This window comes from Ictidomys tridecemlineatus, unplaced genomic scaffold (genome assembly GCF_052094955.1).
Source record: "Ictidomys tridecemlineatus isolate mIctTri1 unplaced genomic scaffold, mIctTri1.hap1 Scaffold_51, whole genome shotgun sequence".
NCBI classification, from domain to species: domain Eukaryota; kingdom Metazoa; phylum Chordata; class Mammalia; order Rodentia; family Sciuridae; genus Ictidomys; species Ictidomys tridecemlineatus.
The window spans coordinates 1,497,881-1,525,633 of record NW_027523338.1 but is presented as its reverse complement, the minus strand read 5'-3'; the positions used below and the strand labels follow the sequence as shown (position 1 = coordinate 1,525,633).

Here is a 27,753-nt window from a genome sequence, read left to right as displayed (position 1 = left end):
TTTAATCCCTGGAAAGGGTGCACTCTCTCTCTTTCTTCAACGTTCAGGGACACTTTATTACTGAGCTACATCCCTTTTTATCTTTTTTTAAAATTATTGAGATAGTGTCTCAGTTGAGGAGGCTGGCCTCAAACTTGCCTTAGCATCCTGAGTAACTGAGATCATTGGTATGTGACACTATGACCAGCCCCAGGGTATGATTTATTTTATGTTGCTGGGGTAGACATCCAGAAGCTTGAAAGAAGTGATGGTCCTCATGAAATGAAGTAGAAATGTCAAAACAGACTGTAGAAGAAGGGTTCAAGCAGACACAGAAAGTAGTCATGCTAAAGTCTCTTTAAAATGGAAGCACAGTGAACTCACAGGATGACTGTATTCTTTGGGAGGCCCAGGGGATATTCTGTTGAGGTGATAAGAGATGCACTGTGAGGGGGACCATGGCATTATTAAGAAGCTTAGTAGCCACTTCTTTCTGCAGGCTGAGCTAACAGCAGGAGTTGCTGCTACAGAACTGAACTACCGAGCAGTGTTGGTAAACAAAACATCTGGGATTCTTGTTTAAAAAACAGAAAAAAAACATTTTTTTCTTCCACAATTCTTTGACTTGCTCTTTGTTTTATTTGCTATTTAAATATCTTCCAGGGGTGTGTGCTTCCAGGAGTGCAAGATTTTTCCAGGGTAAGAGTATACCCTTGAATTAGGAAGACTTCTCAATAGAAACAGAATCAATAATATTGATTTATTGATTGGAATTGGCTGAGGTGATTATGAAGGCTAAATCTCACAGTTTGCACCAAGCTGGAGATTCAGGAGGCCTGTTGTGTAGTTCCAGTCTGAGTCCATGTTCAAAGGCATAAGATGACTGATCTTTTAGCTAGAAGACACCAGATACAGAGAGTGAAGGCTCCATTACTCAGTCTTTCTATTAAATTCACTCCTTTAGTGAAATCAATGAGGACCACTCACTTTGGGGAGGAAAATCAGTTTACTGATTTAAAAGTTGATCTCATCAGGAAGCACCCTCACAGGCACACCCAGGATAATTTTAAATCAAATATCTGTGCACCCTGTGGCCTGATCAAGTTGACACATTAACATTAACCATCAAAGAGCTATAGATAGCAAGTACTCTGAAAATTTTAGTAAGATACTTGTGTTGCAGAGAGTGGAAGGCATAACATAATACATTCAGGGCCCACTATATGAATAATAGGATAATACTTAGTAAGCCTCTTCAGGTTTTGGAGTTAGCACATTCTGCACTTTAGATACTGCTGCAACCATATTGCAGGTGATGTGAAAGATAGCTAAATTTGTGTGGGGCTAAGAGCAAGAAAGTATTCCATTGCACATTGAGGCTGTAGCACAGGTGAACCTGCTGTTTGACCAAATGATCAGGCAGACTTCACAGTATTAGAGATGTCTGTGGGTGGGGCTAAAGGAGGCTGCACTGAAGCCTGGGCCAAGCCCCAGATAGGAGAGTTTAGAATAGATCCCTAGGATCCTTGAAAAAAACACATTCCTTCTGCAGCAGATAAATATGTATCACTTGGAAAAAAAACCGATACTGTTTTGCTAACCCCCTAGCAGAGGACATTAAATGATTGGTCAGAACTGGCTATTATAAGGTAAGTGCTATCAGAATCACCAAATTGGGCTTCTCAGTAATCCATGTGAATGGAAGTAGTTCATCTGCTATTAGTCTTGAATACGTTAGAGGGTGGGTTTCACATATATGTTGGATACAGTCCTTTGCCAGATATGTGTTTTGTAAATGTGTTTTCCCAGTCTGTGGCTAGCCTTTTCCTCTTGACAGTGTGTTTTACAGAGCAACTTTTAACTTTTTAAAATTATAATTTTAACTACATCAGCTTATTGATGATTTCTTTGTATCTAAGAAATCATCACAGCACCCAAATTTGTCTAGGGTTTTGTCTATGTCATCTTCTAGGAGTTTTGTGTTTTGTACCTAGGTCTATATGATCCATTTTGAGTTACTGTTTTGTAAAGAGCCTGTCCTTTTCAATTTTTATTTTGGCTTATACTTTATTTCTCTTTTATGCTGCTGTAAAGAACTAGGAGACTTATTTTGTTAACATAAATCTATACATATTTGCAACTAGCCTTTGCCTTCCAGTTTTAATCAACCAGGTAATTAGAGGAGCCCCCTAAGTTGCTTAAAGATACCACTTAGAGTGAAAGTTTGCTTACTGAACAATTAACAAACCACAGATTGTTAATGTAGTTTCCAATGTGCCAAACACTTATTAATGATAATGATGGATTTATATTTTTAAAGCTTTTCTTTTAAATTTATAATACACTCTACACATCTCAGTTTTTTTTTTTTGCCCCTGGTAGACTAAGCCCAAGAATAAAAATTTGTGTGCATTTGGTGGAAGGAATAATGAGATTTTTCTCCCTGTGGTGTGGATGAAATAAATCATGTCTACAATGCTTTGTGGAGTTCATGGTTGATGCTAGATGACTCTTGGTCTGTGTTCAGTACGTGTAGATGCTCAAAAAAAAAAAGGAAAAAGGCAATAAAATAAAAAATAATCACAATAATAAAATACAGAAACAAGAAAAATTGGCAACACATTTTTAATGGAAAAATAATTTGATACTAAGCTAAGGAACGAAACAATGCTGTGCACAGAGTGATGGTTAATTCAATGCATTAATTTGTTGGGTTACGAGATTGCCAGATTTGTTCAAACATTATTTTGGGGGTTTCTGTGAAAGTATTTTTGGTTAAGACTAGCATTTAAATTTATAGACTGTGTAAAGATTATTGCCCTGCCTAACGTGGGTGGTCTTCATCTAATCAATTGAAGGCCTGATTAGGACAAAAAGGCTCAGCCTTCAACTAGTGGAAAACACTTTTTTTCTGTCTGACTACTTCAAACTGGGATGTTAATTTTTTTTCTACTTTCAGACTCAAACGGAAATATGAATTCTTCTTGGATCTTGAGCCTGCTGTTTTTGGTAACTGTACTATCGCTGGCTTTCCTGGTCGTAGGCTTTCAGGTTCAGGCTATAATCCCACTATCAGCTCTCCTGGGTCTCCAGCTTGCTGACTCACCCTGCAGCTCTTGAACTTTCCAGTCTGCATAATCTCATGAACGCTAACTTAAAATCAATTCCTCTGTATATATCCTGTTCTGTTTCTCAAGAGAACCCTGGTGAATACACATGGGTTTGTTTGCTAGTCTTTCAACACTAATGGCTATATTTACTTTGAAATGTATGAAATTTGCCAATTGATAATTAAAGAAAGCTCATTACCAGGCAAATACAAAAAAAAAATCATTTCCCTTTGAAAGATAATATTTACATTATAGAAACACTGAAAAAGAATCTAGTAAACTAATAAAAACAAAAATGCAAATTACTTGCAGCTAATTGGTTGTGTCTTCAAATACATTCTAAATTATTAATTTACTAAAGAGTAAATATCTCTCCTTAAATATAATGTTACTATGGTTAACATAAAAATTATAATGTTTTATTTTTCTTTAGTGTAATTGTATTAAAAGTTTGTTGAGGGGGAAATAGAAGAAAAGCCAAAGAATTCAAATTTTCTCTGAACTTCTAAACTTTTTTTGAACCACTAACTACTTGTTCAATTCCCAATCTCTGTATGCAGTTAAATAACCAAGTTGAAGGTGTTCATATTAGACTGTAAATTCCAACATATTATCACTTCTGCTTTATTCGCTGTGGCATTTCAAGTACTTAATTTTTTTTAAAAAAAACTTTAAGGCATAATATTATTTAGAGAAGATCTAGATTCACAACAAACCTAAGAGGAAGATATGGAGATTTCTCATAACATCCTTTGCCTTTCTCTGTCTTCCCTGTTAAACAATATCCCCCACCAAAACTGATGAAGCTATTAAAACTGATGAAGCTACATCGCTACATCATTATCACCTGAAGTCCACCATTTATATGAGGGATAACTCTTGGTGCTATATATTTTATGGGTTTAGACAAATTTAAAATAACATTGTATTATCATAGAGTGGTGATGGGCCCTAAATCCTGGGCTTCACCTGTTGATTTTCCCTCTCTCTAATCCCCAGCAACCAGTGACTATTTTTTTTTTTACTGTCTCCATAGTTTTCCCAATTTTTAAATAAATTTCTGGCACAGGGATATTAAAAAAGTACTTATCAAGATAACTGACAGTTTCCAGTTTGATAATTAATGATAAGAACCCATTTTACACCATAACTGGCACAGTTGACCAATCTTTTTCCTTTCTGAAATGCTTCCTTTTTGGTTTAACATTATTTTCTTTCTTGTTTACTGGGTATTTCTTCCCAATGTTCTGGAATCTTGACCTCATTGTAATACTCTGAAGGCCTCCATACTTGGTCCTCCATTTTCCCCTTGGATAATGACTAATCCCATTGTTTGAAATACTATCCAGATGTTGAGACTCCAGATTTTTTTCTCTAGATCTTAACTTTATCCTGAGGCCCAGACTTATATTCTTTTCCAGCTTTACTCAAGTATGATTGACAAATGAAAATCGTATGTATTTGAACATCTCCCATTTCCCCCAGCACCAGCCCCTGTTACCACCATTTTGTTCTCCTTTTGTATGATTTTTTTCTCCAGATGGCATATTGTAGTGAGGGCACACAGTATTTGTGTTTCTGTACATAGCTTATTTCACTTAGGATAAACTTCTCCAGGTTCATCTATATTGTCATCAATGGCAGGATATCCTTCTCTTTGAAGGATGAATAATATTTTATATCTACATCATGGTATGGTTTAGATAGTAGGTGTCCCCAAAAGCACAGGTGTGAGACAATGCAAGAATATTCACAGGTGAAATGATTGGTTTATGAGAGCCTTAACCCAATCAGTGAATTAACTCCTTAACAGGGATTAATGGAGTGTTAACTGTAGGCTGGTAAGGTGTAGCTGGAAGACATGTGTTCCTGGGTTTCAAGTCTTTGGGGTCTATATTTGGTGAGCTGAATTTAGTCTATCAGTGCTTCCTGATCATTATGTGAGATGATTGCCTTCACCACACACTTCTGCCATAATGTTCTGCCTTACCTCAATCCTGGAGGAATGGAGCTGGCTGTCTGTGGACTGAGACCTCTGAATGAGCCCCCAAATAAACGTTTCCTCCTCTAAAATTGCTCTTATCAGGTCTTTTAGTCACAGCAGTGAAAAAGCTGACTAAAACACTTCACCATTTATTTATTGATCCACTGATGTTTACTTAGTTTGATTCCATTTCTTGGCTATTCTGAATGATACTGCAGTGAGCAAGAAAGCACAGCTGTCTCCTCAACACACTGACCTCATTTCCTTTGGATATACCCAGAAGCAGGATTTCTGGATCATGTGATGGTTCAATTTTTAATTTTTTGAGGAGCTTCCATACAATTTCCCAATAGCCACACCAATTTACATCCCCACCAAAAAGGCTTTCTCTCTTCCATATCATTCCAATGCTTGTTATCTTATGCAATAAGATGAATGAAAGTATTATGTTAAAGAGGCCAGAAGGTGACACATTGTATACTTACATGAGGCAATTTATTTGGTAGCCTTTTTGATTCCATTTATATGGCAAATTGTAGTGATTTCTAGTGGCTTGTGCAGGGGAAGACACTGACTGCAAAAATTGCATGAGGCAACTTTTTGGAGTGATGGAAATATTTTATATCTTAATTGTGGCAGTGGAGTGGTGTTTACAAGATTATATACATTTGACAAAATTCATCACATCACATCCATACAGTGTGTGATAATTTTTTCATGTGTGCAAATTATTCTTCAATAAACTTGAATTAAAATCCTCCTCAGGGGCTGGGATTGTGGCTCAGTGGCAGAATGCTTGCCTAGCACGTGTGAAGCACTGGGTTCAATCCACTGTGTGTGTGTATAATATATATTACACATAAATTTTAAAAATTATATATTTTTTATAATTTTTAAAATATATATAATTTTAAAAAATCCTTTCTCAGATGTCTTCTCATTGCAATTAGATAGATTCAAAATACTTTTTCTTCTATTTGCCCTAACTCTTTGGTGTGCCTGAAAACTTCTTTCTCTAGGTATTTGAATGACTGACTACATTTAGTTCAGAAGTCAATCTGTCAGAATCTTTTCCTCTGAGGAAAGTTTAAAATAGGTTCTTTCCTCTCCTTCAAGTCGAACTCTATCCCATTCATTGTCTTACACAGTTAGCACTTTTGTGTCTAAAATCGTTCTTCCCTCTCCTTCAAGTCCTACTCTATCCTATTTTCCTGTTTTATGTACTTAACACTACTCAAATGGTCTTACAGGTGCATTTATTTTCATCTCCCTGCCCCCTGTCCTCATTCATCTGTAAAGGACAGTAGGGGAATGGAAACTGTCAATTGGATTCACTGCTGATTCTCCCAAAGGCATATTGTAGGCACTGAATGAATAAATGAATAGCAGGTGACTGGATGACTGACTAACTGAAATTTAAACCAGAATTGTAAATCACTGGCACTTCTGTTTAATTGAAGCATTATGGTGCTAAGAATGTGGATCGATGATCATAATGGAGTATGTACTTAAAACATACACATCCATCATAGGCATTTGTTAAGGTCTTTCCATGTGAATGGCACTGAGTTATATGTGGAGGTCAATTATTTTGAAGGAAACAGTCTGTCAATCATTTTCACCCAATTTTTCGAACTTTCTTTGAAGAATTTCAGGGAAAAAGTCTCTTAGTTCTAACATCTGTGAGAAGCTTGTGGAGTGTGTGAGAGTAAGTCATATTTTTCCATTTGTTAGGAGTGTTTATAGATTCTTTGATAGATTTAAGAAATTTTGAAAACATGTATTATTTTCTGTAACAAATCACAATCAACATAGTAAAAACATATGTTGCTTTTGTAGGTGTATTTTAAAAAATAATAATATCCCCAACTCTATTTTTAGAAACATGAAGGGTGGCACTGCATTGGATATCTAAAAGTATGAGTAACTGGGCAGAAAACAATCACTTCACTGATGTTTAACCTGGTGACCATTTTGAGAAATGCTTATTAAAATATGTTACAAATGTGTGGTGTATAGTGGTTTGATATGAAGTGTCCTCTAAAAGTTTATGTGTGTGACAATGCAAGGATGTTCAGAGGTGAAATGATTAGATCATGAGAACTATAACCTAATCAGTGGATTAATCCACTGATATGGATTGACTGCATGGTAACAGTAAGCACCCTCTTCTTTTAGAATGCACCCCCTTCTTTCTGATTGCTTTCCTCCTCCATGCCCTTCCACCGTGATGTTCTGCCTTACCTTAGGCCCAGCTGTCTATGGACTGAGACCTCTGAAACTATAAGCCAAAATGCACTTTTCATTCTCTCATTATTCTTGCCAGATCTCTGGTCATAAGAATGGAAAAGCTAACTAAAATTATATACACATATATATAGAATGTGGGGTGTGTTTGTGTATTTATATCTGGTTTAGTTTTTTTTTTTGAGAGGCTGCGAATCAAACCTAGGTCCTTGCACATGCTAAACATGTGCTTTGCCACTGAGCCACATCTCCATCTCTGAGCTTGTAGATTTTCATATGTAAAGAAATCTGAACCCAGACTACCTATGGGAACATAAGAGCAGTTAATAAGAAACACACACACACACACACAGCAACACAGAACTGTTCTTTATGGTGGCTATGATCTAGAACTTATTCTAGTATTTTATATTATTTTTTTTTTGTCTTTTTATATTTTATTTTTGAAGAGCTTATCAGACCAAAAAAAATCAAGGAGGAAAAACCCTCTTCATGGATTCGGCATTGTGCTTCAGGGGCCCAAATGATTCACTGCAGTGACACCTCTCCCTTCTGGACAGAAATAGTGAGGTGGAAGCAGGGGATGCAGATTTGGATGTGACAGCAGTTCACGATGCTGTTTGTCACCTCTGCTTCAGACCCTCTCATTCCCCTTCTTCTCAGAAGTGAATAACATATTCTTAGTATATACTTAGTGACAGTGAAAATCAAACATTCCTGCGAATTATGTTTTATTTAAGTAGCACCAGATCAAGTGAAGTTACAGTAATTCTGCTGCTTCACTTATTAAATGGCATAAGTTCATTAAAATGTTCAAAGTGTCAAGTCCCAATCTTGGGACTGGGGTGTAGCTCAGTGGAAAAAATGTTAGTATAGCATGCCTGAGACCCAGGTTTGATCCCTAGAAGCTAAAAAATAATCCTAATCTTAAATATTTTGCTATAATTTCTATTTTCCTGTTAGCTAGAATGTCTGGAATTTAGCTGTATTTAGTGTCACTAGGAGACCAGTATATGGTTTCATTTAATAAGTAAAATGATTATTTTGTAACTGGTAGACATAATTTTCATTTCTTTCATTGTGAATGATAAAACAGTATGTACTTACTTTGTACTTCCTTTTTCATTTCCTATTTTATTTGTTTTTCAATTCCACATATACTCGATATAATAAATCTAGAGTGCCACTATATACTTTATATTGAACCCTTTCTAAGGGATGTTTTAAAGATCCTGTTGTCTAGTATTCTCTGATATAGAAATTATAGTAAAAGTAATACTTTTGTGACCCACTTCAAACAATTATCTCTTTTTTCCCGAACTCTTTTAAGTACTAAACATTATATTCTTAGCACCCCACAAAATACCTTGGTTTGTTAGGCCACCTCTCTGGAGTAGGTATTGCTTACTTACTTTTGCTTCTTGACTTTGACCAGAGGAGTTCTTTAAACTCTGTGGTTAGGAAGAAAACATAAAGGTTATTTGAACATGACACAGCAGAATAAAAACCATATACAGTATCTTACTCGTTCATCTCAAAGGAGTAACTAGGGCAACAAGAGAATGAGGAACATAAGAAAAATAGGTCTTACTTGCTGTCCATTTTCAACCTGGTGGGTACCAGAGTAGAGGCTTTCAAATAAAATAAAGTAAGTCCCACTGTGAGACACACAATAGCTAGTTTCCTGTTCTCAGGTTCAATAGTTAGAAAATGCCAAAGCTGGTATCTGAGCCAACTCTGCTCAGACTAGTGCACTACAATACCTCCACTTCAGGAGATGTCTGTATGATGTACAATCACATCTTTGTACTAATATTTTTGTATCTTTTCTGGTTGGGCTAGGATTTGTGTCTTTGTTTAAATGACTCTGGTCTAGGGTTATGTTCAGTGTGTCTTAAACCATTCTTGTCTGGTGCTGTCTAATATGGGGCTGATCTGTTCTCTATATCAGGGTCTTTATAATTAATTGCAAAAAATCATCAGTCTATTTATTGGTCTACAGTAACAAGAAATCCAGGTTATAAATATGCTGCTGACAGTCTTGTTGAAAGGATGCAGCCCTCCTGAACTTTCTTCCTGTAACCTAAAGGCCTCCAGGTATTTAGCACTCTGGGAGTAATGTAACTGAGGGCTTTCAGGTCCTGAATTTCTGTTTCTGAGCTCTTTGCTTGCTGCCTTCGTGGTCAACATTCTCTTGCTTGAGGGGCTGGGGAGATTTTTTGAAGAAACAGGCACTCCTGAACACTGGGTCAGAGCTGAAAACAAATAGTTGTCATACTTCTTAGGAAGTATCACGGGAAGTATGCAGTTAAATCCCTTGTCTGGGTAATAACAGTTCTGGTTTCTATGCTTGAATCATTTTATGTCCAAGAATCATGTCAATGTTGGTTTTAAAATATGCATGACATCCAAACTGGTTGTCTAAAATTTTTCCATTGAAAGTGTTTTTCTTAAATAAATATTTCAGCATTTCCCCTCACATAGACAACAAAAAATGAGAAACTGAAGCTTATGATGAAAATAAACATTTAGACATCATCTGAAAAATCAAGATTAAATTCAAACCGATACAGTGAATAATACTTTGCTTTTTTGACAGATCTCCAAAAATTCATTTTTGACACATTCTGTCCGTATATTCCAATTTACTAATTATAACTCAATTTAAAAATTTTTTAAAGACTGCCTGCTATCTGCTTTGTCCATGAGAGTATTCCCTAACCCTCTAACCCTAACACCCAACCCTAACCCTAACCCTAAACCCTAACCCCTAACCCCAACCCCTAACCCTAAACCCTAAAACCTAACCCCATCCCTAACCCCCAACCCTAACCCCAAATCCTAAACCCTAACCCTAACCCCTAAACTTTAACCCCTAAACCCTATCCCCTAAACCCTAACCCCGACCTCTGACCCCTGACCCTAACCCCTAACCCTAAACCTAACAATAACCCTAACCCTAAAACCCTAACCATAAAATCCTAACACTAACCCTAAAACCCTAACCCCAAAACCCTAACCCTAACCCAAAAACCCTAACCCAAAAACCCTAACCCTAACCCTAAAACCCTAACCCAAAAACCCTAACCCAAAAACCCTAACCCTAAAACCCTCACCCTCACCCTCACCCCTAACCCCTACACCCTCAATCTAAACCCTAAAGCTAAACCTAACCCTAACCCCAAACCCTCACCCTAACCCTAAACCCTAACCCCAACCCCATCCCTAACCAACCCTAAGCCTTAGCCCTTGCCCCAGCCCCTAACCCCTAGCCCTAGCCCCAACCCCAACCCTAACCCATAACCTTAGCCCTAGCCCCAGCCCCTAACCCATAACCCCTAACCCTAACCCCAACCCCAACCCTACCCCTACTCCTAACCCTAAACCCTAACAACCCTAACCCTAAACCTTAAACCCTAACCCTAAACCCTAACAACCCTAACACTAACACTAACCTGAAACCCTAACCTCTAACCCCAAACCCTAACCCCTAACCCTAAACCCAAACCCCAACCCCAAACCCAAACCCATAACCCCCAACCCAACCCCAACCCCTAAACCCTAACCCTAAAACCTAATCCCACCCCTCACCCTCACCCTCAACTTAACCCTAACCAACCCTAACCCTAACCCTAACACTAAACCCTAAACCTAACTCTAAACCTAACCCTAACCACCAAAACCACCCTAACCCTAAAAACCCTAACTCTAAACCCCTAACCCAACCCCAACCCTAACACCGAACCCTAACACTAACCCTAAACACGACCCCTGACCCTAACGCCTAACACTGACCCTAAAAATAACCCTAACCCTAAAACCCTAACCCTAACCCTAAAACCCTCACCCTCATTCCTCAACTCAAAACCCTAACCCCTACACCTTCACCCTAAACCCTAAACCTAACCCTAACCCCAAACCCTCACCCTAAACCCTAAACCCAACCCCAACCCTAAGCCCTAGCCCTAGCCACAGCCCCTAACCCCTAGCCCTAACCTCAACCCCAACCCTAACCCCTAACCCTAACTCTAACCCTCTAACCCTAACCTTAACCCTAACCCTAACCCCAACCCTACACCTACCCCTACCTCTAAACCCTAACAACCCTAACCCTAACAACCCTAACCCTAACCCTAACAACCCTAAACCCTAACCCCACCCCTCACCCTAACCCTAACCAACCCTAACCCTAAACCCTAACCCCCTAACCCTAACCCTAACCCCCAACCCTAACCCTAACCACCCTAACCACCCTAACCCTAACTGCCCTAACCCTAACCTTAACCCTAAACCCTCACCCCCACCCTCACCCTAACCCCTAAACCCAACCCCTAACCCTAACCCTCTAACCCTAACCAACCCTAAACCCTAACCCTAACCCTAACACCCTAACCCCCACCCCCTAACCCTTAACCCTAACTATTTTCTCCATTAAATTTCCTCCTGATCAATAAAGATAATTAGAAATGCAATCTCGCATAGGCTTAAGACAAAAATAAAACCAATACAATTTTATGAAAAGTCTACTTACCTCTACATAACTCTTCACAACAGGATCCCAAACTCCAGGAGTTTTAATCAATCCACAAATATTTACAGATGTCTTTCAGCTGTCACTGAGCATACTTTGAGTTGCTGAACTGTATGCATAATCATTTTCATCTGCCCGAAGATAAAATATATTTTAAAGTCATTTGGTGAAGGCCCAGAGTTCAATACCCAGCATCACAAAAAAACAAAAAAGAGAGAGAAAAATCGTTTAGTATTGAGAACTTCTGTTAAGACAATAGTAAACTGAGCTATTGTTAAAAGAATAATACATCATGCTCAAGTGGGATCTACTCTAGAAATGCAAGGTTGGCTTAACAACTGAAAATGTATTAATGTAAATAAAGATCTACTGATCTAAACCAAATCAGCAGACCAAAGAACAAAAACTACATGATCATCTTGTGACCATGGACAATCTAGGAACTTTCCACAATCTGATTAAACAGTATCTATGAAAAACCCACAGTAAACATGAAATTTAATAGTGATAGATTGGATGCTTTTTTCCCTAAAATCAAGAACAAGATAAGAATCTCCCCTCTCACTATTTCTATTCATTATACTGGAGGTTTTAGCTAGGGCTTTCAGCAAATTATAGAAAAGACGTCTAGACTGAAAAGGAAAACTATATTTTCTGTCTAGAAAATTCTAAAATTCCATTAAAATTTATTAGAATTAATAAATGAATTCATCAATGTTGCCAGGTACAAGATAAATACAAAAAAATGAATTTACAATGAAGAAGCAAACAATGAAATTAGGAAAACAATGCCATTTGTAAAAGCATCAAAAACTAAAAATAAAAGATGTAAGTTTTACGAAAGAGATGAAAAGTTCCATCTGAAAAGTAATATTGTTGAAACAAATTTCAAAAGACCCAAATAAATATAAAGACACCTCAGATACACAGGTTGGAAGACCACTATTGTTAAGCTAGACTACAGAGTCCTATAATTCCTATCAAAACCACAGGTAATCTTTTTGTATAAATGGACAAGCTAACTATAATTTATATGAAAATCCCAGGGACTGAGAATAGAATAAAAAATTTTTTAAAAGAACAAAGTTGGAAGATTTATTTATTACAAAGCTACAGTAAGCAAGACAGTATGATATAGGTGTAAGGAGGAAAATACATAGATCAATGACAGAAAATTGAGTGTAGAGAAACAACACCTTCATGTTTATGGTATCTGATTTTCAAGAAGGGTACCAAGACAATTCAGTAAGAAAATACTTGTTTTCAACAACTATGTTGGCACAACTGGACATTCACATGCATAATAATTTAGTTAGATTGTTTCCTAACTCATATCACACACAAGAGTTAACTCAAAATAGATTAAAGACCTAAATGCTAGAGTTAAAATTATAAAACTCTTGTAAGTGAAAATCTTTGTGTCTTTGAAGTGGGCAATGGTTTCTTGGATATGCCATCAAAACCATAAGCAACAAAAGCAAAAGCACATAATTGGACTTCATCAAAATAAAAAAAAAAATGTGTGTTTCAAAGGACATCAGCAAGCAAGTAAAAAGGCAAACTACAGAATAGGAGAAAATATCTCCTATTAAGAGACTTCTGTCTAGAACATATAAAGAACTCATGACCCAATAACTAAAAATTAATGGTTTAATCAAAGTGTATGCAAAGATAAAAATTATTCCAAAGGCATACAAATGGCTCACAGGCACATAAAAAGAGCTCAACATAATTAGTCCCTATAGAAATGCAAATTAAAATCACAGATACCATGGACTTTAGTACCCTTCCATTGATAATGGTGGTAATTTAAAATAGTGCAGCTATTTTGGAAAACAATCTAGTGCTCCTTCCAAAGGTTAAACATAGTTATATAATCCAGAAATCTCAGTCTTAGGAACATATTCAAGAAAAATAAAACTGTACATAAATATTCACAGCAATATTATTCAAAAAGTAGAAACCACCCAAATGTCTATCAATTGATAAATGTGGAATGATTAAATGTGGTATCTCTATACAATGGCATGTTATTCAACAACAAAAAGGAATGAAATACAGTTACTTGCAACCTTAAAATCATTATGCTAAGTGAGCACATATTGTACAAATGGTTCCACTTGCATGAGATTCCCAGAATAAATAAATCTCTAAAGATAGAAAGTAGATTAGTGGTTGCCTAGAAGCTTACGAAGAAATGGAGAGTTCAGGGTTTCTTTCTGAGGTGATGAAAATGTTCCAAATTTAATTGTGGTAAAGATTACTGGGCAACTCTATAAATATATTAAAAACTATATGCTTTAAGTGGGTATGTTTATGTGGCATATAAACTATATTCTCAATTTTCAATAAAGCTATTATTTTTTTTAAATATGATACCACTATACCCAATAAACTAACAGATATAAAAAAATTCTGAAATTAACAAATGTTAAGGAAAATATTGACAAAAGAAAACCCTAATCAGATTACCAGTGGAATATAAATTGGCACTACTTTGGAAAGAGTTTAGCATATTATATATTGCCATGGTTTTTGTTGCCCAAAGACACACTATGATTACTGGCTTGGGCCTCAGTGTGGTACTATGGGAGATGAAAACAGTGGGGGATGGAGCTTTGTGGGAGGTCCTCAGGTCCTCAGGCTAATTCTCATGTAGCCTCCTGTGTTCTCACAAGAGGATTGTTAGAACAGAAACAGCCTGGCTCCACCCTCCTTTTCCGTGGCACTCATATTCAAGATGTGACCACTTGCTTCTACCTACTGTAGAGCCACCCAATCTTGGACACTGAATCTCCAAAACTATGAACTTAAATAAACCTTTTCTCTTTGTAAAGTTAGCTTCCTAAGGTATTTCATACAGTGACAAAGATGCATATACTTTATGACAATTCTACTCCTAGCAATGCATGCTTATGAAGGGTTAATTTCAAAGCAGCATTAAACTATAATACACTAAAGGCCATCAATAACAGAAAGAATAATTAGTGCGATAACATACATTTTTTAGCAGTAAAAATAAACTAGAGTTATATTCAACAATACAATTGTCTTAAACCAATGTTGAATAAAATATGCAAGGCCCCAAAAATAAACACAGTAAAAAAATTATATATAGCCAAGAAATTCATATATAAGCAAAACCAATTTTGTTTACCATTTAAAGAAAAGCAAGAGAATGAAAACCCTAAAAGACCTTACAATGATTTTCGTGATACAGAATGGGATGAAGTATGATCAGGAAAGCATACATAGAAAACTTTTACATTAAGGTGACAGCAATGCTGTGTTCCTTAATCTGGATAGTAGTTAGAGGAATGCAACTTTAAATTTATGCATTACAGCACTCATTTATTTCATATGTTTTTCTTGTCTACATTATATTCCATAACATTAAGGTTTAAACAGCAACAACTAGTAGAAGCACAACATAACACCACAATAAAAACAGGTGTTGATATTCTTTTCTAAGTGAACCAATATGGACTCCATATTGCTCCATACAGTATCTCACCTTCATCTCTCATAGCCAGAGAACAAAATGTCAGTTGCATAAAAGTACTGAATCTAGTCATGAGAGTGACAGTCTAAATGTCATATTACAATTGCTTTAGTCAAATATTTGCTCAAGATTTTTCTAACCATGTGTAATAAAAAAAAGTAAATAATGATTGTAAAACTCACCTAATAAATTAATATCAATAAGCCTTTTTAAAAGGAAAATTTATACCAGAAATGACAGCAAGGTTAAAATAGAGGAAAAAAGAAAATTATATCAGAAATGATAGCAAAGTTAAAAGAAATAGAAGACAAACACGTGACATCAAAAGATGGCTTAATCTAAATAAGAAGATACAGCATAAAATATACCTGAAAAAACTTAGAACAATTAAAAAGCAAGAGATGAAAAGCCAAATGACATAGGCTGAACAGGCAGCTGATATAGAAGGTTTAAAGTATTATGAATCAGGTGCTAGGGCAGGTTTCGAAGAATCTTAAAGGACAGAGGGTATGATAGATGAAGAAACTGCAAAAATGTCACAAGATTAACATTAGGGCCTTCGAGAAGAATCTTGGGAGACAAGAAGAGGTAACACAAGAAGGAGGATGGGAACCAAGATTGGTGAAATCTACATGCCTAGGGACAAAAGAAATATTACTTACTACATAAGGATAATAAGGAAATAGTGTTTATCACCTATAAGGTGATAAATACCAGGGCTAAAATTGGGATGAAGGATGTGAAAAAAAAAATACTTAATTCTAGAGAAGCTATGGAGGAAAACTACACAAGGGAAAGAAAAGTGCAGAGAATCATGTAGCTTCAAAGAATGTATACCTGGGAGTAGGAGAGGATGATATCACCGAAGAAGGTTAAGAGAAGGGAAACTCAGCCTGAGAACTGAGTGCTCAATTTTTGGTATGGCCAGTAAATCAAAAAAATTGCATTTTAACCTTTGTACAGAAATTACTTTTTATCTTGCCGTATTCTTTAAACGTTATTCTGGGGAACAATAATATGGAACACACTAAACTCTATTCTAAACACACAAGAAGAAGAGTTTATTACATGCAATAATGGCTGCTAAAGAAAATTTATAACCTTTCTCATAAATTCAAAGACTCTCCTAGATCAAACTCCAACCAGCTCCTCTAAGCCTAGTCCCTCTTTGGACTATGCCCCAATCCTGGCCTACCTATAAAGACTTTAAGAAACACTATTTCTTCTTTTTTTAAAAAAATATTTTTTAGTTATAGATGGATGCAATATCTTTATTTCATTTTATTTATTTTTATGTGGTGCTGAGAATTGAACCCAGTGTCTCACATGTGTGAGGCAAGTGCTCTGCCACTGAGCCACAACCCCAGCCCCAAGAAACACTAAGATAATTTCTAATGCGAGGCTATATCCCTAGGATAACCTTAGGGCTCCTTAAAGGGTATACTCAAGGCTGCCTAAAGAATTTAGTTTGTTCTAGCCAACACTTCTAAAGATAGGGCTCCTGACTCTCTGTGGGAGAGTATATGCCTCACTTGCATAAACCCAGTTAGTAAATCCAGATGGGTTTCACATGGACTGCCCTTCTTTAGAATTTTTCACTTTTCTTACTCTACTCAAGGCACTGTCATCCCTCCAACTTTTCTATTTAAGACACTGAATCGCCTCTATACAAACTGCAATGGAGCTTAGCTCCTAACCTACTGAATGTGTTTTCACCACTGAGGTCCAGCTGTTTACCTGTGACCAAAATTTTAAAAATCATTAAAATGGTCATGAATTTAGCAATAAATCATCTCATTTATGACCTAGAAGTTTTATGATATATCAGAAATATCATAAAGGATGATCAAGAATTTATCTGAATGAAGTCAGTAGATAGATTACTAGATTACTCCTTAAGATCCCTTCTGCTCTTCAGTTTCTTCACCATAAGAAAATAATTAATTCATATTCACTCACCAAGCTTTGACAATTCAGCTTTCTTTTTGGACCATGTATAATACTGCAAAAGCCCTTTGTAGGCCTGAACAAGGTTGATTAATATTTCCTGGGAAGACGATTTTTCACCATATCTCCATGTCTCTGCCTGACTTAGAATTCTGTTTGCATCCTCAAGCATTCCATGATGCATAAGGTACAATGCATGTTGTAAGGAGATCTGCACCAGTAATAAGAAAAAGCCCACTGTCACTGAAGTCATTAAGATAACCATTACTCAAAAAACACAGTAAATATATGATGGACAAAGTCCTTGATTGGATATGAAAGATAAGACACTGTCCCTGTCATCAACAATTTCAACCTAACAAAGAAGACAGACAGATGAAATGACACTATGTAAATGAAAGCTATGTAAACTTACAAACAGAAGACAGTACAATAGTGAAAAAACAACAATAAAAAACAGGGGTTTTGAAGACAGTGACCTGGCTCATATGCCAATTAAATGTTAAATAAATCTGAATAACTAATTCGTCCTTTTGTCTGACCTGTTTTATGAGGCAATTCTTAATCCTTCAGAATGGTGTTGTTAGGATTAAATGAGATTTAATATTAATTTAAAAAATTAAATGAGATTTAACTTTTGCATACTACTACTTCCTAGTTTGGGCTACAGTAGACAACCAATAATATAACTATTTTAAATATATTAAATCAGCTCAAAAGAAAACACCTTAACAGGGAGTGTTGGAGAATGATGTCAATTCCAATGGAAAGGAAAGTGCATGCTTCCACTTATCTAAAACATCTAGAATGGGCATATTCATAAAAACAGAAAAGATATTAGAGACTGTCAGTAGCATGGGGAGGAGGAGAAAATGGGAAACTATTGCTTAATAAATATAAAGATTCTATTTGGAGTGATGGAAATGTTTTAGAAATAGTGGTGATAGTTTATAACATGGTGAATATAGTTAATACCACAGAACTGTATACTTAAAATGGTTAAGATAGCATGATACATTATATACAACCACAATTTAAAATTCCAGAAAACAGGAAAAGTAAAAACAAAACAAAATTTAAAACTAGCTACAAAGTAAATATTTTAGGCTTTGCATGGCATATGACTTCTTCATAATTACTCATTTTCATTAAAAAACAGCTATTGACAATATGGAAATGAATGTGTGTGGCTGTATTCCAGTAAAACCTTATGGCCTTGAAAAATAATTAAAAGCAAATTATAAAATTTTATTGAAAAGTGTTCTGTTAGTTAAAGAGAGAGAGAAAGAGAGAGAGAGAGAGAGATAATCTTGGAAATGTCTCAGCCCTTTTGGTAACACTTTTAATAAAACATTAACTTGGAGACAAGGTTCAATGCAAATAGGAATTAAAATGTTTTTACACATTCAAATTCCCCACTTGTTTCGCTTTTTCCAAAAATACCAACTCAGCACAAATAACTTGGGCAAACAGTAGAAGCACAACTTCAACATCTGATGGACTGGTTTTGGCAACCAGAGATAAACAAAGAGGAGGTATTTCCCATCAGACAACATGGAAGGTGATCAGAAACTAAGGAATGGCTGGCACAACACTGCTTTTTTTCTTATTTATCCCAGTATCTTACCCTTTCTTCATTATTATTTACTTTACACTGATACAAACAATTCAGAAAACAATATGAACACTGGAAATATAAGTTCACAAAGTCTATATTCTTACCTTTACATAATTCAGGACACCAATATTTTTCATCCGGTCAGCAAAGGTATTGAAAGTCTCCACATTGCTTTTGGGATGATAAAAGAGAATTTCACTTCCAAGCCTCCAAATAACCTGTCAAAGCAGAAATTATTACCCAATGTAAAGTCCAACCCTGCTTTTATTCTATTTTTCCTGTAAGTTTTGTTTTTCTGGTTACATATAAAAACAACCTAAAATTCCTTTCCCTAGATATCATAATTGTCTATGTTATCGTACTTTACCCAGTAAAAATAACGTTAGATCTCACATAACAAAATCTTTTCAATACTAGTTTTTAAATTCTAGGTAAGTATAACAGTGCCATTATTAGATTAGCAGTCTAAAAGAGGAAGAGGCAGTTAAGATATTATTAAGTATAAAACTTAATTAGTATAGGAAGAATAAGTCAGAAACTAGGTTTTGGTAATATTGGCTTCTTAACTGGTCTCAACCTTATCTTTATTCTCAGCAAAATGAGTGCAACAGACTAGTTTCTTAAGATCTTATCAATATTGAGTATATTTATTCCAATATTTACAACACAAATTTAAGAACTGTCATCAAATATAAACAAATTTTAATAAAAAATATTTTCTCTTCAGATCACCAATCCTGGTGAAAGAACTTGGGAGTTCTTTTTTCATGGAAGCAAATGTCTATTTCTCTTACCCCCATTTAAAGTACTTCAACCATACCAACTTTAAAGTGAACTTCAAAGTCAATTGTTTCTAGAAGGCACACATTGGTTGTTTGGTACAATAACTTCATATTTCCAATTAAAAAACAACAACACAAGGGCTGGGAATGTGGCTCAAGCGGTAGCGCGCTCGCCTGGCATGCGTGCGGCCCGGGTTCGATCCTCAGCACCATATACCAACAAAGATGTTGTGTCTGCCAAGAACTAAAAAATAAATATTAAAAAAATTCTCTCTCTCTCTCTCTCTCTCTCTCTCTCTCTCTCTCTCTCCCTCTCCTCTCTCTTAAAAAAAATAAATAAATAAATAAAACAACACAACAGGGCTGGGGCTACAGCTCAGTGGTAGAGCGCTTGCCTTCCATGCATGATGCACAGGGTTCAATCTTCAGCACCACATAAAAAATAAACAAATAAAGGCATTCTGTCCATCTGCAACTACAAAAAAAAAAAAAAAGATCACAACTTTATTGTAGAATATCAAAAGTAGCATTGAGGAGCTTAAAGAAACTTGTAGAGGGCTGGGGAGTAGCACAGTGGTAAAAGCATGCCTAGCAAGGCAGGTACTAGGTTTCATCCCCAGCACCACCAAAACAAAAACTTAAAGATTATCCATTATCTATAGTTATCTACAGTTGTTCTTAAACCCAGTCATAAGAATTACCTGGGGCACCTATTAAAAATAAATATTCTAAGCCACCATGCCCGTAATCCCAGCAGCTTGGGATGCTGAGGAAGGAGATCATGAGTTCAAAGCCAGCCTCAGCCATTCGGCAAGGCCCTAAGCAACTTAGTGAGACCTTGTCTCAAAATAAAACATAAAAATGGCTAAGCCAGTGGTTAAAAGCCCCAGGAGTACAGTACCAAAAATAAATATACATACGTACATATGTATGTATATGTGTATGTGTGTGTGTGTGTATATATATATAGAGAGAGAGAGCACGCGCGCACATGCAATAGATAGACAGGGTTTCACTAAGTTGCTGAGGTTGGTCTTGAACTTGCAATCCTCCTGTCTCAGCCTTGAGCTGCTTGGGATTTCAGCTGTACTCCACAGTGACTGATGGAATCTGTATTTTTCAATACATGCCCTAGGTAGTTCAAAAGGATTCAAACAAGTATCTGGAAGCCACTCATTTAATTTCTTCATTTTATAAAACAAAATCTGGACAAAAGAGAGGTATATAATGTCTCTCTGTAATGTAAATCATTACTAATGATTTACAGATATATGTAACTTTAGTCCCTAAATTAAAATTTGTCAATAATTATATTTTCTTTTTACACACATACACACACACACACACACACACACACACACACACACACACACACACACACACCAAGTAGCATGTATGTACTATTTGGTATTTTTGGTTTTGGCTCCATTAGATTGATGCACTGGTTACTATATTAGTAAAAGCACCTGAAATAGTCAAGTAAAGTTATTTGTGGAGAAACTGCTTTTTACTCAACAAATTTAGCAGTATATGCCAGGCACCGTTTCAGGCACTGTTTTACCCCTTCCCTCAGAAATGTAGATTTGATATGGAGAGACACACAAGACACAAGAAAAATAATTATATTGACAAATATTACTGGAAAAGCATGAAAAGGACATGGAGTTAGAGAGTGCCAGTACAAAGTAGGAATAAGAAAGCAAGAAATGCAGTTGTAATTTTAAATAATCAAGGTAGACCTCACAGAAGTCACAGAAAAGTGGTCATACAGAAGGGCAGACATGATGATAGCTGAAGAAAGATCTTTCCAAGTAAAATAAATAAATAAATAAGGTAAAGATTGAGGCAGAATATGCCTGGCTTATTCTAATAAGAGCAAGGCTAGTAAGACTGGAAAAGAAAATACAGGTGAGCAAGTAACAGGAAATGAGATTAAGAAAAGAAAAGGTCAAATGGGAATGGGTGAGCACATCACACAGGAACCCTGATTACAGTGTTTTCAGCAGAGGAGTGAATGAGGTCTTAAAGTTTTAAAAGGTTCACTCTACATCATTAGACATTAGGAAAACAAAAATCATTTTAAAACCACGATAAGACATCACTTTAAAACCACCAGGATGACTAAAATCAAAGAGAGACAACAAGGCACAGGTGTAGAGAAGCTGGAACTTTCAAATATTACTGATGGAAATATAAAATGGTGGAGTCACTTTTGAAAATAGTCTGGTAGTTTCTTGAGAAGTTAAATACAATTACCACATGATCTAAATTTCTACTCTAGGAATATACCCAAGAAAAGTCAAAACAAACATCCACATACAAACACTTGTGCATGAATATTTATAGAAGCATTATTCACAATAACCAAAAAGTATAATTAACCCAAATGTCTAACAAACTGATGAATGGATATATAAAATGTGGTATGTCCATATAAAATATTTGCCAATAAAAAGGAAAAAGCACGAATACTTTTACTACAACATAAATGAACCTTGAAAACATTTTACAGAGTAAAAGAAATCATTCACAAATGACCATTACATTATAAGATTCCATTTATATAAAATGTCCACCATAGAAAATAGTAGATTAGTAGCTTCCAGGGGCTATGAGTCAGTAGAGAAGCAATGAGGAAAGACTGCAAATAGGTACAGGTTTTCTTTTTGTAGAAGATGAAACTATCCTAAATTGAAATTGTGGCTAATGTTTGCACAACTCTGTGAAAATATTTAAAATATTAAATTGTACAAGTCAGTGAATTGTATGGTGTGCTAATGTCTCCATAAAGCTATTTTAAAAAAAGACAAAAAGAACACTCTGGTTGGAGAAAAAAATTTTCAAGTTTTGTTGAACGAGAGTACAAAACAGGTGCACAACCTGTGGAGTAAGTGGGAATTAAAATGATTTCTAGTAAAAAAAAAAAAAGAATTAACACCTTTGTAGATGAAAGGTGTTGAGGCTTCCAGCTTCTCTACACCCTTGCCTTATTGTCTCTTTTTGATTTTAGTCATCCTGGTGGTTTTAACGTGATATCTTATTGTGGTTTTAAAATTTTTGTTTTCCTAATGTCTAATGATGTAGAGTGAACCTTTTAAAACCTTAAGTCCTCATTCACTCCTCTGCTAAAAAACACTGTAATCAGGGTTCCTGTGTGATGTGCTCACCCATTCCTATTTGATCTTTTCTTAACCTCATCTACAAAGGTGTTAATTTTACCCTATACAGAGGGTAAAATAATACAAGGTAAGAAGGAATTATTATTGGAATGAATGAAAACTGGGAAATTTGAGAATGCACAACTCAAGACTATTTTTAGTCTTGATATAATTTCTACATCCAACATTACTTTTAGCAGCTTTTAGTAAATTCAGTTTGAAATCCCCCTAAAGCTTTGTGAATGGAGCTAGAGGCAAAATCTTTCAGGAATCTGCTGTTTCTTTCAGCAGACTCACACTTTGTTTACCTCTGGTGCAGCATGCTTTGTGTAGGTGTCTGAATCTTTCAAGGTCTGCAAATAGCTGTACATATACTCTGCAGCTTGCTGCCACTCGTGCTTCAGAAGGGCTTCTTGGATAAAATTTAAACAAGCACTTGTCTGAGCAAAATCTTTCTTCTTTTTCCCTCCAGTCACTGTAAAGATGAAGGATAAGGGTCACCCAGTGACTCCAATTCAACTATTACAAAAATTTAAGTTCTGATAAATAGAACAGTAGGTATTACTTAACCCAGTCCATCCCCAAGTATCAAAGTCAACTTCATTTGAAACAAACTCTTACACACATACTGTTTTTTAGCAAATTTCTAAAAATCTAAATTACATTCTTGGGCTACTACAATCACCAGATCCTTCAAATCTCATTCAATCATCCTTTCATCTTGGCATTAAGCAATTTTTTGAACAAAAGAGTAGAAAACAAGTACACAGCCCATGGAGGAAATGAGGAGAATCACTCAATAAGATCCCCCAAAGCACAAGCCCTGGTAATTAGAATAGGTAAAAATCACCAGTCACCCTATGCAAGCACAGTCTTTATTATTCACCAATATTCTGAAAATTCCAAATAAACTTGTTTATTTTTACAGTACTAGGGATTGAACCAGGAGTATTCTACCACTGAGCAGTTATAGTCTTTCCCTCTTTCTTTCTTTTTGTTAGACAGGTCTTGCTAATTTACTTGCCTAGGCTGAATCTCAAACTTGCCCTCCTCTTGCCTCAGCTCCTAACTATCTGAGAATACAGGCATGTGCCACCTCACCTAGCTGGGCTTTTATATTTTAAGTACCAATTTCCCAGTAACACAATGATATTAAATGCACACGAAATTAAAACAGCTATAGACATTAGCATTTGTATCCCTTAAGTATTAGCAATTCCTTTAAAGATATATGGACTTAGTTAACAACTTCATTATATAAGTGACTGGTTACTATGCTTTCCTTCCTATACAACTACCAGACCCCTCTAGGCTAGCAGTCTTCTAGCTGGGTACCCTTAGCCCTGCAAATACAATAGACCAATAGGTCCTCTTAAAGCAAAGATCCTCTTAAAGCAATCAATTTGCAGATTCTACCTCCTTGTATATTGTTTCCTGAAATTAATCTCCTAGAGTGCTATGCCCATAATCAAGGTCTCACAATCAAAATCATTACATATTACCTGAAGGTATTTTCAACACATGATGAAAACTGAATGATTCTAATATTTACTTTTGCAAGTCAAGTGATTCCCAATTCTTTTATCAAAACTGTAGAATGTTCTAATAATTTTAAATAGAACATGTAATTTTTTGTGAGTAACTCATGAGTCGAAGATCTGATACTTGCTTAACTAAACTCCATTCTACTTCCCTATGTGACTAAAGTTTCTCAGAGTTTACATTCATTAAAATATAGAATTAATGCCAGATGTTTTCTCATTCTAAAGTTAACATTCTTAATGATACATGAAGTAACTGGGCTAAGATTAAAAAATTAAAATTTACTTGAATACTTAAAACACATATCTCAACCCACAAGAAATTTTAAAACTTAAAAAATTTATAGGACGTTAAAATTAAGTGCAAATACAGACATACTTTTACTGCAAAATGTACTACAAAAACAGGAACAATACAAAATTTCCATTTATAAAAAGTTTTTTCATCGAATGATTTAAGGTTGGCAATGGAAAGACATTACATCTCTGCTATTTAGATTCTACCAGATCTACTTTTTAAAGTAATTTAATTTAATGTAATTAAAACACAATCATGTGCTGGAAATTTATCTCTTGCAACTGATAAACTTTTTAGAAGACAAATTTTTAAATTTTTAAATTGTGCAAAGTAGGACACAGTTTAAAAAAAAGAAATATGACAGTGGAAAAGGTCAAAGACTATATTGATCTAGGTACATATAAATCACTAATAAGGGACATATAAATCACCTTGGGATCTTGAGCCTGGATACTGGATGTGCTTCTGAAACTAGCAACATTAGAATCACCTAGAAGCTAATTAGAAATGCAGACTACAATGCCCCATCCAGATCTCCAAATCAGAGACTTCATTTAACAACATCTATACTCAAGCTGTTTAATCAGCAACAATCCCTGGCAACTAGCCCAGAAAACTAACAAAACACACTTTCCATGAAATATTCTTAGTTCATCTAAAAGAATATTATACTCAGGTTAAGTTCCCTTCATCTCAGTGGTTAGAAGTGAATGCTCTAAAATCAGATACACATGATTCCTAATAGCAATACTTAAGAGTATAAGTTTGAGAAACTCAGTTTCTTCATACTAAAATGCCTAGCACATAAATTTACTGAGGATTAACTGAGATCATCAAATAAAAAGACAAAGTAAAATTTTTTTTTAATGGGAGCTAAACTTTAGGATTCTTCATTGAAATAACTCATACCTATTCCAAACTGAGAATATTAGTTACTTTTTATCTTAATCTAAAAATTTCTGGATTGTACAGAAAAACAGCCACCTTTTCATCTGATTAATATCACTTGACCAGCAAGATTCATTGCAGTGATATGTTGGGTGGCAAACTAAACAAGAAAGACAAATGCCAAAGTGAATTTGGAATTAATCGTAGGATCCAAGGAATCACTGCCAAAGGGGAAAGAAGGCTGGGATAAGAAAGACATTTTGATGCAATAAAGAAAGTGTTGATTCAAACGTATTCCTGGGGCTATACCACCCAACATGGCAATGTACAAATAACTGATTCTTGTATATATCTTTAAGGAATGTATCCTATAGAAAATTTTGTTTGTATTTACATTAGATAAAAATGAGGGAAAATATTATTTTTTTGAAAGCTATGTGCTTCTCAAAAGAAGAGACTATCTTTTTCATGTATAAGTCCCCAATATTTAGACTTATATATTAGATATTAGTGCTCAGAAAGCACTGCTGAAAAAAATGTGGCTGCAACATAATATAGACTGTATATTAATTCAAAAGAAAAGGATTCCAGAACAAAAAAGAATATTTCTTATGATTCCCTTTCTGCTTATAGTCAGAACAAGAAAACAACTTACATATTCTTAAAAACTAAACCAGCATGGTTCATTTTGTATACATATTGAATCTACTACTTCCTTGCACTAAAGTTAAAATGCTTCTGTTATTTTACTTACCTACAGTTTCTAAATGCTTCTGAAGCCAAGGAAAATACATTCCTGTACCAGTGAGCACAGATGTTTCCACCTGGTCATCCTCTTAAATGGTCTTTGTCAATTCTTCACTGAAATCACTCGTACCTATTACAAACTGAGAATATCAATTACTTTTGGTATATCTTAATCCACAAGTTTCTGAATTGTACAGAAAAACAGCCAATAATAAATATGACTTGAGCAGCAAGATCCATTGCATTGTAGGTTTTTTAAAATTATATATATATTTTAGTTGTAGATGGACACAATACCTTTATTAATTTATTTATTTTTATGTGATGCTAAGGATTGAACCCAGTGCCTCACACATGCTAAGCAAGCACTCTACCCATTTAACAACTCCAACCTGCAACTGGCAGTTCTTTTAAAGTAAAGAATGAATTTGCCAAGGCCTGTAATCTGTTCAGCTCAGTAGGCTAAAGCCAGGTGGATCACAGTTCAGAGCTAACCTCAGCAACTTAGCAGGGCCCTACACAACTCAGTAAGACCCTGTCTCTAAATAAAATACAAAATAAGGCTGGGGGAAGTGGCTCAGTGGTTAAGTGCCCCTGGGTTCAACACCTGGTACCCCCCCACATACCCAAAAAGCATTTAATTATGTCAGAAGCAGCCAAAATAAATAATCCATTACTCAACTATTACTATGTTCCAAGCACATAAAGATATTTCCCCTTAATTTTAAAAAATTCAAGCCTAGAGGAAGAAACAATAAAATGCAAATAACAAATACAATACAAATAGTAGTAGCTAATATTTATTGGATCTTTACTACATACCTGGTCTATTATTTAATTTGGGGCTAGGGATGTAACTCAGTGGTACAGTGCCTGACTAGTGTGCATGAGGCCCTGGGTTCTATCCCTCCCACACAGAATCACACACACTCACACTACATACTAATTGTTTTCTTCCACATTATGTTGCAAAAACTAAGGGAGTGAAATTATGAAACTTGTCCAAGGTCACATACACACACACAAAATGAGGACAAGGAAATTCAGAGAACATAAAACTACTAGGCATGACTAGAACTAGGACAAGAGATAGGTAGGAGGCAATGATATTGCAGGTGGCAAACGAAACTAGAAATACAAATGCAAAAGCGAGTTTGGAATTAATCCTCAAGAGGCTCAGTGTCTCTCTCCCTCATTTCCCACATCGACCCAAGCATTAAAGCTTCTGATCCTACCACCTAGAATTTCTACAATATTTCCTCTTCTCTGGAATTCTACAACACCCTGAAATTGTGTTAATCACTGCATTAGCTTTCTAACTAGTTACCCTGCCTAAAATACTGCTTTTCCACATTACTACCAGAATTAAATCCTTTAAAGTCAATTTCCGGGGTTAAACACCTAAGTTTGAAATAATATGT

The 27,753-nt window shown here is 35.6% G+C and overlaps 1 protein-coding gene across 3 annotated transcripts; it reads right to left on the bottom strand.

The window, feature by feature from the left end:
• Positions 1 to 596: 596 nt before the first annotated feature.
• LOC144373849 (TATA box-binding protein-associated factor RNA polymerase I subunit A-like) lies at positions 597 to 26,490 on the bottom strand. 3 transcript variants are annotated; one of them, XR_013433388.1, is made up of 7 exons: positions 26,340 to 26,490; positions 23,167 to 23,333; positions 19,023 to 19,136; positions 17,313 to 17,511; positions 11,852 to 11,982; positions 8,733 to 8,771; positions 597 to 874 (listed from the first exon to the last, which is right to left on the bottom strand). XR_013433388.1 is itself a non-coding variant. In XM_078036809.1 (5 exons), exons 1-5 carry the CDS (start codon positions 26,377 to 26,379, stop codon positions 11,927 to 11,929), a joined length of 576 nt encoding a protein of 191 aa, XP_077892935.1. In that variant the 5' UTR covers positions 26,380 to 26,490; the 3' UTR covers positions 11,753 to 11,926. The 3 variants fall into 3 exon arrangements, 1 of the variants encoding a protein (XP_077892935.1); XR_013433387.1 differs by lacking the exon at positions 597 to 874 and having other exon boundaries at positions 3,499 to 8,771; XM_078036809.1 differs by lacking the exons at positions 597 to 874; positions 8,733 to 8,771 and having other exon boundaries at positions 11,753 to 11,982.
• Positions 26,491 to 27,753: the final 1,263 nt, after the last annotated feature.

Coding starts and splice junctions, on each gene's coding strand:
- LOC144373849 (XM_078036809.1), bottom strand. CDS start 26,379: ATGTATTTTCCTTGGCTTCAGAAGCATTTAGAAACTGTAG. Junction 23,334..26,339: donor GAAGCATTTAGAAACTGTAG/GTAAGTAAAATA, acceptor TCATCTTTACAG/TGACTGGAGGGAAAAAGAAG. Junction 11,983..17,312: donor AGCTGAATTGTCAAAGCTTG/GTGAGTGAATAT, acceptor ATCTTCGGGCAG/ATGAAAATGATTATGCATAC.